At 45.7% G+C, this 13,264-nt stretch overlaps 1 protein-coding gene across 1 annotated transcript in view; it reads right to left on the bottom strand.

Annotated features, from left to right (window-relative positions):
• ARMC9 (armadillo repeat containing 9) overlaps positions 1-13,264 on the bottom strand; it is a 295,211-nt gene that overhangs the window by 58,251 nt on the left and 223,696 nt on the right. The window contains 2 exon segments of the mRNA XM_029615818.1: positions 3,895-3,953; positions 5,836-5,926. Of these exon segments, the coding sequence (XP_029471678.1) occupies positions 3,895-3,953; positions 5,836-5,926 (150 nt within the window).

The raw sequence follows: 13,264 nt of genomic DNA, 5'->3' as shown, positions 1-13,264 counted from the left end.
CGTACAAAATACAAGTCTCCTCTCAAATAAAGGTTTAACTTGGACATTTCTTGGTGTCTAATCTACATTTTGCCTGAACACAGCCTTCTTAGATAACCTACCCTCCCTGTTTTAATTGGTCCGTTCAAAGTTTTTTCTAAATTCCCTTCCCTTATGGTTCTTGACCTGGCAATATGATGCTTTAATGTAAAAAGGAAAATAGACCTCCACACCTCTAATTATCACAAGTACCATTAAAGACGCACAAAAATTGAAAATGACCGTCGCAATAGGCATCACTGATAGTGTAACCACTTTAATGCTCTTTTTTTTCAATTTTTGGTTGTGGATACTGATTTACTTGCATATGTTGTATTTATAGACAATTTCTATAGTAATTCCAATGTTTTTGTGGGAGATTGAGAATAATTGAGTGGTTATACCTGTATGGTAGGGTTGCCATTCCTGAGAGGGAAGACTTCACACAAGTTGGAGGTGGAAAATTTATAAGGGAAGGGAAAGGATTTTACTTGGAGACCCAAATATTTTTGTGGCAGTTTTGTGGGAGGTAATGCTGGTAGGGACTGTTTCTAATAGCAAGCAGTGTGATGCTTTTTTCTCCATTTATTAGTAATAATGGCAGGTAATAAAAAGTTGTCTTTGAATGTAAGGGGCTTAATTCACCTCAAAAAGAACACGTTTGCTTACCGTAAACGGTGTTTCTGTAGACTGCAGATGCTGTCTGGGACGTCCACTGGGCGGGTAGGTGGCCGGAGCTCTCTTAGAACACTAAGGGGTAGATTTAAAAGCTTACACACGGACGCCCAATTTTATAATATGCATGCGCAGATGTGCGTATGTTATAATCGGGGTCAACGCGCAAAAGGGGGGGCACATTTGTGCATCCTGCACGTGCAGACGCCCTGGCCTTCCTCATTCCCTCCCAGTCCGCTCCAATTTCGGAGGCGGACTGGGAGAAAACTTCCCAGCCCCCTACACTAACCTCCCTTCCCCTTCCCTACCCACCCCCCTAGCCCTAATCTAGCCCCCAAAATCTTATTTTACTTTTTGTGCCTGCCCTTGGGGCAGGCGCAGTTTGCGGCGCACGCCAGCACACGATCCCCCGGCACAGTGGCAAATGCCTGCTGTACTAGGCGCCTCTAGCCAAACCCCTCCCCCTCCCCAAAGCCCGGGGACTTGCACGCGTCCCGGGACTTTACGTGCGTGGCCAGGCCTTTGAAAATAGGCCTGGCGTGCATAAGGCCAATTACGCGCATAGGTCTTTCAAAATCTCCCCCTAAGTCTTTTCAGTGTAGTGCGCTTGTGTGGATCTTCTCGCGCAGCCCCGGTCTCCCTCAGTCCGTATGAAAGCAAGATGAAGTGGAACAATAACTGTCCAGGGAAGCGGGAGGGTCAGCATGGCCAATTCATCTGCTATCTATGGAAAACACCGTTTACGGCAAACTTGCTATTTTCCCGTAGATAAGCAGCATGAATTAGCCATGCTTTCTGGGAGTCCCCAGCTGATGTGTTGCACGCAAAAATCTCTGATCATGTCCTGATGATGAGGTCAGGTAGTGCACTCAAGACAGTTGAAAAAGGTAATGCCGACAGTTTCTTAACCTGCGGTCTCGCAGCCTTCAAGAAGTGCCTGATTTGAGAATTGTTCTGCCCATTGTCCGCGTCAGCTGCAGTCTGCCTATCTAAGCAGTAGTGTGCTGTGAACGTGGGCAGCGAAGACCAAGTGGCAGCTTTGCAAATGTCTAGAAATGGGTGCCTCATGAATGTGAGCGAGGGAAGCAGCCATAGCAGAACTGGATGCAGTTTGAGATCCAGGAAGAAAGGTTTCTCTTAGAAACTGGAAGTCCTGGCGCGTTAGGATTAAATGATACAAACAACTGGGAGGCTCTGCGTTCAGAGTGAGTTTGACATTTATAGTAAGCGACTGCCCGTTTACAATCCAACGTGTGTAGTTTACGTTCTCCCTCATTGATATGTGGCTTTGGGTAAAAAGTCAGAAGGGCAATGGCTGAGGTGGAAAACTGATACCACTTTAGGAAGGAAGGCAGGATGTGGACGCAGCGTCACTTTGTCATGATAGAATAGGGTGAGTAAAGCACCAGGGCCTGCAACTCATTGACCCGTCTCGCAGAGGTGAGGGTGACTAGAAATAGTACTTTCCAGGACAGGAACCTGGAATGGCAAGTGTCCAGTGGTTCAAAGGGTGGTAGCATCAGTTGTTCCAGAACCACATTTAAATCCCATGGAACTGGAGGTTTTCGAATCGGAAGCCTGAGGCATAAAAGCCCTTTCATGAATTTGGAGAGTAAACTCTGGATGAGGCCGAGGAACTGATGAGAGGCGCTGGAGAAGAAGGCGCCATATCAGAGTGGCCATCGACGCATCCCCTGCGTCGAGACTATAGGAGCTTGCTTCGGCGCCGGCCCGGACAAACCGGGATGCCCTACCGAGGAGGCTCGATGATGCGTAGACACTTTGGAAGTCCGAGGGGGTCCCGGAGAAGACTTAGTCGAGTCTTCGGAAGGGGCGTACGATCCTGATGCCGCTTTCCTTAGTTTTGCGATCCTGGCAGCCCTCTGACACTGGGCTTGGGGGGACATGCATCGCCTGGTTGTGCTGAGATCAGAGGTAGATGTAACATTTTGCGTGGCCGGTCACAGACATGATTTTGCTGCACCGGCAAAATTTGAACCCCGGTGGCCATGGCATCCCAGCGAAAAAGTAGGTTTGTTTTTTTTTTGGAAAAGTTCCATCAGGAAAAAGGAGCTCCGCGTGCAGTTAGGTGTGGAAAAAAAAAAAGGACTGAGGGAAACCAGGGTTGCGCGGGAAGATCCACGCAAGCGCACTTCACTGAAAAGACTCACTGTTCTAAGAGAGCTCCGCCACCTAGCCGCCAGAGGACGTCCCAGACAGCATGGCTAATTCGTGTTGCTTATCTAGGGAAAAAGGACGCTATATTTTCAGAAAACTGTTTTTCAGAGGACAGAAATTATATTGTGTCAAAAAACTCCTCTTCGCAGGTGACAAGAGCGATTATTAATGTCTAGCTTATTCCCACAAATACAAATAAGAATAAATATGGGGGAGAGGCTATTCTTTTTTCTAAAACCTTGGTAGTGGATATCAGTTCGGTTATTAGGGATATTGAAGTTCGCTACATAATTGTGAAGATGAGTGTGCATGGTGAACTATTTACATTGGTGAATATATACGCACCTGTTTCATGGCGGCGGGGGGAGGAGGTTTGAATCACTCTCGAAGGTTCTGAATGAGTGGGCACATGGTCAGTTCATTATGGGGGTGGGGGGAAGATTTTAATTTAACCCTTTATTCCTATCTTGATACTTCTGTGGCATCACATTTGAAATCCAGACACCATAGGTCATGCCTAAAGAGACCAATTGCTGACTGGGGTTTAGCTGATGTGTGGTGGTTGAGAAATCCTATTACTTGTGATTATTCTTTTTTCTCACGACCACATTCTTCTTATTCTAGACTTGATTGTTTTCTAGTGGATACATCTTTAGGCACTCATATTATTGGCTCTGCACCAAGATCTAATACAACACCCCAAAAGCTGGTTCTGTAAGAGGTAATTCAGTACAATGGGCAAATTCCCTGGCTTCTTCCTTTGCAGATTCAGCCTTGACTATATGATTAGCCAAAAGAACAAGGAACAACTGTCCCAGTCCTGATTTCTGTGCTATGGCATGCACACTATAATAAAAAAATCTTTTCTTTCAGGAATCTGTGATAATTTGAATACAATGCCTGACATCCTAACTAAAGAGACAAGTCCATCTTTACTGTTATGATGAGTTATTTACATCAATATATTTTTGTTTCAAATGAACTATATAGCAACTTAGCATTACATAATACCTAAGGACATACCTCATCAGCCTCTTCTTCCTCATCATCACCTGACTCGGGATCCTCCTCTAACAGTTCTTCTAGAAAGAAACAGAGAAAGCTAAGTGAACAAAAGGGACACATCACACAACAGAATATTTCCCAGCTTTTAGCCATACAATCTTGACAACTTGCAAAAGATCACTCCCTTCTCCATAGCCGGGAAGGGAATCCAAGTCTGCCTGCAGTCACAATGCTAGGAAACTACCTAGCTAGCTCTCTCCAATTATATCTAAAAACATATGAAAACCTTGCTGCATTCCATGTTAATTGACTTTACTTCCTCTTCTTGGGAGCCTGATGCGGCCATACAGCATCTCTGTGCAAGTCACTTTTGTTTTGGTCCCTTTTCGGCCCTCTATTATTCCATGTAAATAAAAACATAGGTTTCCATAACTAGTCCAACATGCAGCCCCCCTCTCTCCACTATTTCCCCCACCTGCCCTTACCACTGTCCTCTGTATCTGTCCCTAGGGTGAAGTTTGGTTGGCAGCACAGACAGAAATCTTATACAATATTCCAGAATTCCTAATCTTTTCAAATCATTTTTTCTCTCAACAGGCACCTAGCTTCATCCATTTCCATGATTGGAGCCTTTTCTGTATTAATTTTACTGCCCTTCTCTCCAAGCACCTGACATTTATACAGTGTAATATCACCTGCAATGCTTTACAGTAGTTTTCAGCTACTGGAAACCAAGATGACTGTATTACTGTTCCATGTCAGTTCTTTGAGGTGGCCCGAGTAGCTAAAAGTTCCATGTAGGCCTCTTTGCTAAGATTCAAAGGGAAATTATGCAGGTACTTTCCCTTTGAAAACTGCCACACTTGCACCTATGGGCAAAACGGTACTGGAAAATAACAAATCCAATCTGTGCAGGCCGCCTCCCGACCCTGTCCTCTACCTGCTTCCCGGGAAAGGCTCCACTCAGTCTGGCCATGAACCTTGCATGCACTTTTAGCTGGGCAGAAAAGAGCAATTTCCATGCAGGACAATGTTCCTAGGTAAATGGCTTTAACATTGCCCTCCTCGTGTCACATTTTATATAACATGAGCCATTAAAAACCTGCATGATTTATAACCGTGGGCACAGATTCTTTCTGAATGCTTTGCAGACTGAGATACCCACAAGCACAACACAAGCAGCCAAGTAAGATATGTTTTTTTTTTTAAAGTGAAGGCATGGTCAGCAAGTTCTATTTTCATGACTTTTCTGACTGCGCGCATTTTTAAAGCTAGCTGAGATTTTTACAGATATAAAACTGATTATTTCCAAGAATAGCCTGATATTCTTCTGTCGTACACAGGGCCCCCGGATCACTTTATCCATGTGTTCGTATCCCATGCTGCTACAGAAGTAGGCACAGAAATTAGAGCCTACGTGCAGAGAAAGTATTGTTGTTTGGGCAGACTGAGCAAATTGACACAAGGCTCACTCTATTTGTCAAAGTGACATTAACAGAAGCAGCAGCAGAAATATAGTTTCAGTAACTATCCCGACGGCAGCGTGGGTATCCCACCAAAAATGTCACAGGTGTTGTGCCCTAAGAATAAACCATGCAGATGATACTTTTCCTATATTAGAATGTGATTGTAATTAAAAATACACAGTTTTAATCAAAGGAGGCAGGGAGACAGGAAATAAGTCAATATTTAGATGAAATATTATGCTATCAATAATTTGGATGTATAAATTGCATTTTATCCAATGAGCTACCATATGAAGAGCTTTGCGTTCCATTTTCTCTGTGCAGGTAAAATTAAATGTTAATCAGCAGATTAAGCAGAACTGAGAAAAAAGTCACTGTGCAGTTGCATACACCAAGCCTGGAGGTCTCATTCATACAGAGTGACTATCGCCATAGGGGTAACATGGGGCTCCAAGATTTCTGCATAGAAGAGAGCTGCCCTTGGTTTTCTGACCTGAATTCAGCTGCTTTATAATGAACTCAATTTGCCGTTTCATCTCTGTGTTTCCTTCTGTGATGAAGCACCGCAGAATTTCTTCCAAACCCTGAATGTACAGCAGAAGAAAGGTCAGGTCATTCTCTAGCACTGTGAAATCAGACGTGTCTCACACCTGCTTCCAAACGTCCAGGGCATAAGAACTCCCCCTCTGTACCTGTCACAGCAAAATGGCCTGTGCCTGCTTGTAAAATAGATGTCTCAGACACGGAGATATCTGCTTCACAAGCAGCCACAAGTCATTTTGTATTTATCGACTTAAAAAAATAAATACCAAAATAAGACAGACCAGGCAACAACAAATAAAAATGAAGCTAGTCTTATAAACTGTGTCAACATCTGCCTGAGTCTCTACAGAACCACTGGGCTGGATTTTAAAAGGGTTACGTGCATAAGTTATGCGCGTAACCCTTAAAAAAAAACCGCTTGCGCGCGCAAGCCCCGGGATGCGCTAAGTCCCGGGGCTTCGCAAGGGGGACGTGTTGGGGGCGTATTGGGTGGGCGGCGTGAATTTCGGGGCAGGGCGGGAGGCGTGTCAGGGGCGTGACGCCGGCCCGGGGCGTGGCCGAGGCCTCCGGACCAATCCCCGGGTCGGGTGATCACGCGCGCAGAGTTACACCTGCCTCTGGCAGGCGTAACTTTCACAACAAAGGTAGGGGGAAGGGAGGGGAAGGTGCAGGGGGTAGAAGGAAAGTTCCCTCCGAGGCCACTCCGATTTCGGAGCGGCCTCAGAGGGAACGGGTAGCGCGCGCAGGGCTCAGCGCGCGCAAGTTACACAAATGTGCATCCCCTTGCGCGCACCGACCCCGGATTTTATAAGATACGCGTGGCTACGAGCGTATCTTATAAAATCCGGCGTACTTTTGTTCGCGCCTGGTGCGCGAACAAAAGTATGCGCGCATAGATTTATAAAATCTACCCCACTATGTATACACTAGGGTTACCGACTGGCTCCAGATTTTCAGAACAGGTTGATCCGATCCTTGTTTTATCCCATTGCATGCAAAGATTTGTAGTTCTGACTTCCCTATTGCTTTTCCTTAGAAGAGCAAGACTACAAGTCCCTGCATACAATGGGGGTAAAACCAGGACTGGATCAATCTGTCCTGAAAATCTGAAGCCAGTTGGCAACCCTAATGCACACCTTAGTCAATATTAAAATATGTAAACCATGAATTTCATACCACAGGATCTCACATTATACAGTCTTTTCTACAGCAAGAACACAGAGCGGATTATTCAAAAGATATAGCACTCAATTTTATGAATTTTGCACCTAGATCTGGCCAATAGAAGCGGCCTTATCAGTGGGTGGGACCAGGAGAGGGCCCAAATTGGGTGAGTGAAATTAGGTGTTCTGTGCTGAATTCCAGTGCTGAGCATCTAATTTAGGTGTTTAAAGTGCCTCAATTTAGGGAGCTCAGTTTTAGGCTCCAATATTCAGCCCAAAGTTAAGGCACCTAAAAGTTGGCTGAATTTGTGTGCCTAAAATAGAAACCTAAATTAGGACACCGAGCATTCTCTGAACAGTGGGTTCATAGTAACACAGGAGATGACAACAGACCCATTCACGCTGCCCAGTTATTCCTGAGGCATGCATACAACATGACTGCCTATAAAATGTATCTCCTTATCCAGCATAGTGTCATCTCAGTTTTAGGCTCCAATATTATGCTGCGAAAAGTTTTATTACAAGCTAGTTACTGCGGCGAAGAATACAGATGGCACCTAAGAAACAAATCCAGCATAGCTCTCTGCTTCAACGGCAGGGAGGAATGAAGATAAGAGGATTTACAATCAGAAAACAACCAACAAGGACTGAAATGCATAGTCTGGGTAAACAAATAAGCATGGGAGTAGCTTGCTTGTTGCGGCAGTTACTACTCTGAATCAATTAAGCCTGATACTTCACTTTGAATACATATCCAGCGCAGTTCACTGCTGTGCTCACTGCTTCAATGGCAGGGGGATTAAGAAAAGAGGATTTATATTCAGACAACAACCAAGGACTGAACTGCACAGGCTGGGTAAACAAATAAGTGTGGAAGTAGCTTGCTTATTGCGGCAGTTACTACTCCTAACCAATTAAGCTTGATACTTCACTTTGATGCAGCTCCAGCACTGCACTCTACATCAATGGCGGGGGTGGAAGGAAATTAGAACCAAAAAGTAACCAATAAGGGCCCTGAATTCAGCGGTCAGAGTAACAGATAAGTGAGAAAAATAAGTGTGAAAGCTTGCTGGGCGGAATGGATGGGCCGTTTGGTCTTCTTCTGCCGTCATTTCTATGTTTCTATCTTAACTCCTTTTTAGTCTACCATTTCAGGTATCTGAGTAAACAAGATCCTTCATTTAATTCCATTCAGCACCTTTCCTTCCCATGTTTAGCCACAAGACTGTAATAATCTAAATAGCTATCAACCCTACTGCTGCTGCTGCCTTTGTATTGGACTTCTTAGGTCCGGAGCAAAGTCTGCCAGATAGACTCCGCTCCATGAGTACTTGTGTTTTCATTAGGACTTATAGGTATTAGTGTACTTGCAATCTGCCAGACAAACCCAGACGCTAATTAATTCTGCACTGCAACCTGCCAGACAGACCTGGCTATATGGGTGACTGCTCTTCTATTAGGAATTCAAACATTTTGGGTGCAATTTTCAAACTGCCCACATAGTTATAAATACACAGGCACTTTTAGTGTGTACTATATTCTAATTTTCAGAGAAAGTATCTGGGGGGGGGGGGGCTCATTGCTTTTAAACATATTTTGTTAGGTCAGGCTTCCTGTACCTTCTCTTTTTTTGTGCTTATCCCATGCTCTCTGGAAATCCACTATTGTTTAGGTTTTAGCCTCCACCATTCACTCTGAGAGGGCATTCCAGGTACCCACAACACTTTCCCTGGAATGTGCTCTCTGATGTTGCTTCCAAATCCCCCCACTCGGAGCCTCACCTTATGATACCTTGTTCTAGAAAAAGGTTTACTTCTTGTACAGTTTTAATACCTATATTTATATAGAGGGGCATATTCAGTAAGACAGTGGGCAGATAATTTATCCAGCTAAATTTAGCTGGATAACTTGTTCTGAATATTCAGTGGAATAAATGTCCTACTGAATATTCCTGTAGCTGGATAACTAAACTAACCAGCCAGATTTTGAATATCACCGGTTATAACATTATCCAGCTAAGATTAGCTGGATAACTTTCGTCGTAACTGGCTATATGTGTGTCTTTAAATAAAGAGATATTTAAAAAAAAAAAAAAAAAAATGAATATCCAGGGTTAAGTGGAGTAGTAAGACAAAAAAAAAAAGATCGCAGATCTACCGGATCTAATATTCCCCACCCAAGGTCAAATGCTTGGCCTTGCTCGGCTGAGCCTGCAGCTTCCCCCTGCCCTTCCCCCCCCCCAAAAAACACCTCTTCATTTTGTTTGAAAAATCTATGTGCCGATCCCAGTCTCACCCCTTTCCCTCTTCCTCCCTCCCTCCTCCTCACAAAATGTATAATCTCCAGGGCTCTCTTCACCCCCCCCCCCCCCCCCAACCCAAACCCATTCCCTACCGGTCCCTTAACATCCTTTATTTTTCAGCCCGGAACATGGTAGCGGCCTATCGTGACGCAAGCCTGGTGCCTCTGCTGTCAAACACAGGATGGAGTAACTCACAGAAACCTAAATGTATCGACATGCTACAGTACAAACTAACTAGCAACACTCAAAGGTGCATGCAGCAATCAGGGGATAGGTAAAAAAGTTGGGCTCGCACGCACCAACCGTATTTTAAAAAGCACACAGCTACGCGCGTAAATGCCATTGCACGCACATTTCTAAAGTTTGCAAAAAGGGGTGGTGCCTGGCCAAGAGATGTGCGTGTAAATACTTACGCGCCCCCATGCACACCGAGGTCACCTGCCACGTAACTTTACTTCTGCCATGGATGACGCGTAAGTCATAAAATAAAAGGATCAAGCCATTTCTGAGGGGTTTAAAGAGGCTGGAGTAACTGGAGGGAGTGGCAGACCTAGCTATTAACTGGGCAGTGGATGAACTGGTAAACTGGGAACGATGTGGGCGTGCGCCCCTTTTAAAATGTCCCGACTCAAGTGGTAGGAGTGGGATTTCTATGCCCATACGTGCCGACTTAAAACTGGGCGCACATATGCGCGCGGCCAGGCTATTTTATAACACATACACACACGCAAGTTATAAAATAGCTGCGTCTCTGGGCGCAGGCCGATGCACCCGCACAAATGTGCGCCTGCGTGCCGGTTTGAAAGTTTCCATCCCTGCCTACAGTGGATGTAAATAATTGCTGAATTAAGCAAGCTATTTTTGGTAAACCTTTACTGTCTGTTAGCTGTAATCATATCATCGATTGTATTAACACACCATGATGCATGCAAGCTGCCTGTAATATAATGCTTCCTAACATAATATTTAAATGATTACAACTACTATTCAGATTGAAATTCTGTATATGATTAATTTTGTCTTATTTCATAAATAATTGTGCAATATATTTTTTGTGGCTTTAATTGGTATGTATGAATTGTGTGTGTGTGTGTGTGTGTGCTAGTTTAGTTTTTTAGATTGTTTGGATAGGTGAGCATGTAAATATGCTAAATAAATATTATACACATTTCTCATGTCTTGGCTCTCTATCTGTGTGGTTGAGTTAAATAAATAAACAAACATGCAGCAATCAAAATCTGCTGGCTCTGTTGGACCACTCCCGCCATGTGCCACCAACATGAACGCCTGATCGTGGGGAAGATACGCTCGGGCCTGAGCCCTGTCCAATAGGGTGCCAATAAAGTTCAATTGAGGTGACGGGTGGAGGTGGGACTTCGTGTAGCTGATAAGAAAATTCAGGAACTCTAATACCTGAATGGTCATGTGCAAAAACCATACCGCTCCTCCCTGAGTAGGACTTTTGACAAGCCAATCGTCCAGGTGAACATCTGCAGCCCCAACCTGCAGACGTACGCACCCACTTCGGCCAGACACTTGGTGAAGATGCATGTGGCCGAGGCCAGCCCAAACAGCAACACCCTGTTCTGAAAGTGTCGCTCGCCCACCACAGACCAGAGATACTTCCTGTGATCTTGGAAGATCTCAATGTGGGTGTAGGCGTCTTTTAAGTTGAGGGAGCAAAGCCAATTTCCTCTTTGTAGGAGGGGAATCAGGGTGCCCAGAGAGACTATCTTGAACTTTTTTCTTTTTAGAAACTTGTTCAAGGTTCTAAAGTCTAGAATAAGGCAGAGTCCCCTTATTCTCTTTGGAATCAGGAAATATTGGGAGTAGAACCCCTGCCCTCGCTGCTTCGGCAGAATGGGCTCAACAGCCCTGGCCATTACAAGGGTGGCAAGCCCAAGAGGGTCACAGGGGAGAGTCCGAAGAGACACCCAGGAAGTTCACTCAGTACCCTCAATGAATGATGGACAGAACCCATCGGTCCAAAGTAACACTGGGCCAACGGTCCAGGAAGAACCATAGCCATCATGCATCAAGGGTACGGGCGGTTGGATTTTGTTCCTTCGCAGCCATTCAAAACCCCGTAGTGAGGCTTTTCTGGAGTGCCAGCTGAGGTCCCGGGGCCCGCTGCTGTCTAGGGCAGGCCCTAGAGCTCACCTGCTTGGATCGGGTGCGAGAAGTGGGAGAGTAGTATTTCCTCTGGTGGTAGAAGAACCTCTTTGGTCCCTGATGTGAGGAATTCCTGGCCGATGATGGCAGGTCTGACATATCGGCCTAGAGATGCTGCAAGGTCTCATAATGATCTTTTAACTGAGCCACAGCATCCCTTCACCTTGTCACCAAAGAGGTTTTCGCCAGTACACGGCAGGTCCGCAAGCTTCTCTGCACCTCTGGGCGGAGATTCGAAGCCCGAAGCCAGGCCATCCGGCGGGCACAAATTCCCATGGCCGCCACCCTCACTGCTGTCTCAAAAACATCATAGGTGGCGCGCACTGCAAGCTTGCCACATTCAAGACGCTGCTGGACGACCGCTGAAAAAACATCCTGCTGTTGCTGGGGCAGGTGTTTGATCAGGTCCTGGATCTGCTTCCAGAGGTTCCGAGAATACTATGTCATATAAAGCTGAAACACCTTCCTACCCAGCACATCCAGTGCCTTGTGTTCCTGTCCCAAAGGGGTGGAGGCATGGGTGCGAGAGCCTCTACAGACTGGTGTGGGAGTTGACACTTCTCAAATCCCATAGCATGCTGGACCAAGTACACTGCATTGGCCTTCCTGTTCACCGGAGGCACGGAGATGGGGTGTTCCCAGATTCTAAGGAAAATTTCATGGACAGGAACAGTTACCACCTCTTTCGGGACATCCACAAACTGGAGAACCTCCAGCATCTTATGTCTCGCATCCTCCTCTGTAAAATGTTGGAACTGGATGGCTTCGGCCATGGTCTGCACGAAACCACCGAAGATTGTCCTCAGGCGGGGACTGGCACTGCTCCTCCGGAGGAGATGGGTCCGAGGAGAGGTCACCAGAGTCATCAGAAGAGAACTTAGAGGAATCATCCCCTCACGAGGTCTTAAGGGGTGTCATCGAGGAAACTGTTTGCTGCCTCTCTCGAAAACCCAGGACTACGTCATTCTGTTCCCTGACCGAGAGGGTCTCAACATCTGCTTCCATATTGGCCCAGCTGTCATCGGGTGGAAGGCCCCCCCCCCCCCCCCCCGCTGATGTCACTAGCGCAGGGAATTTAAATGCTGACGGGTAATGCTGAAGAAAGACCTGCCTGTATCAAGGAAACTGTCAGCTGCCACTCTGGAAAACCTGGGAGTTCCCTGACTGTTCCCTGACTGAGAGGGTCTCAGCATCTGCCTCCATTTTGGCTCAGCTGTCAGCGGGTGGAAGCCCTGCCCCCCCACTGATGTCACTAATGCGGGGGAAGGAGGGTTCAAGTGCTGACAGGCGATGCCAGAGGCGCTGTGCAGCAGTGGCGCGCACACAAAGGCGCGTGACAAAGGAGCTCCTTTGTTCGCTCCTTCGTGCGCGTTTTCAGGGTGTCTAATTGTGCTGTTGATTGTGCTATGGATATGGGTGATACTGCTACATTTCATGAACTATTTCAGTCTACCTTTAATATTCTACTGATTATTAGTCACGGCCGGTGCGGAGAGCTAGCCAGGACAAAACGGAATTCTAATGGATAGCCGCCATCTTGTTTAGTTAATAATGTGCCTTTAAATACATCTTCCGTTTCTACTCTCTCTGACATAATGGTTATGCTAGTGAATATTCAAGCAATCATGAGTAAGTTTCAACTTATTTTTTATTTGATTTTAGTTGAAAAAACAGACTTTTTCTGTGTAACGGAAGCTTGGCTATTAAACTTAGATTCTATTACTTTGAATCAAATTTGACCA

This window comes from Rhinatrema bivittatum, chromosome 9 (assembly GCF_901001135.1).
Source record: "Rhinatrema bivittatum chromosome 9, aRhiBiv1.1, whole genome shotgun sequence".
Classification (NCBI taxonomy): Eukaryota; Metazoa; Chordata; class Amphibia; order Gymnophiona; family Rhinatrematidae; genus Rhinatrema; species Rhinatrema bivittatum.
Note: the sequence above shows the minus strand (reverse complement) of the source record. Positions and strands in the feature narration are given on the sequence as shown.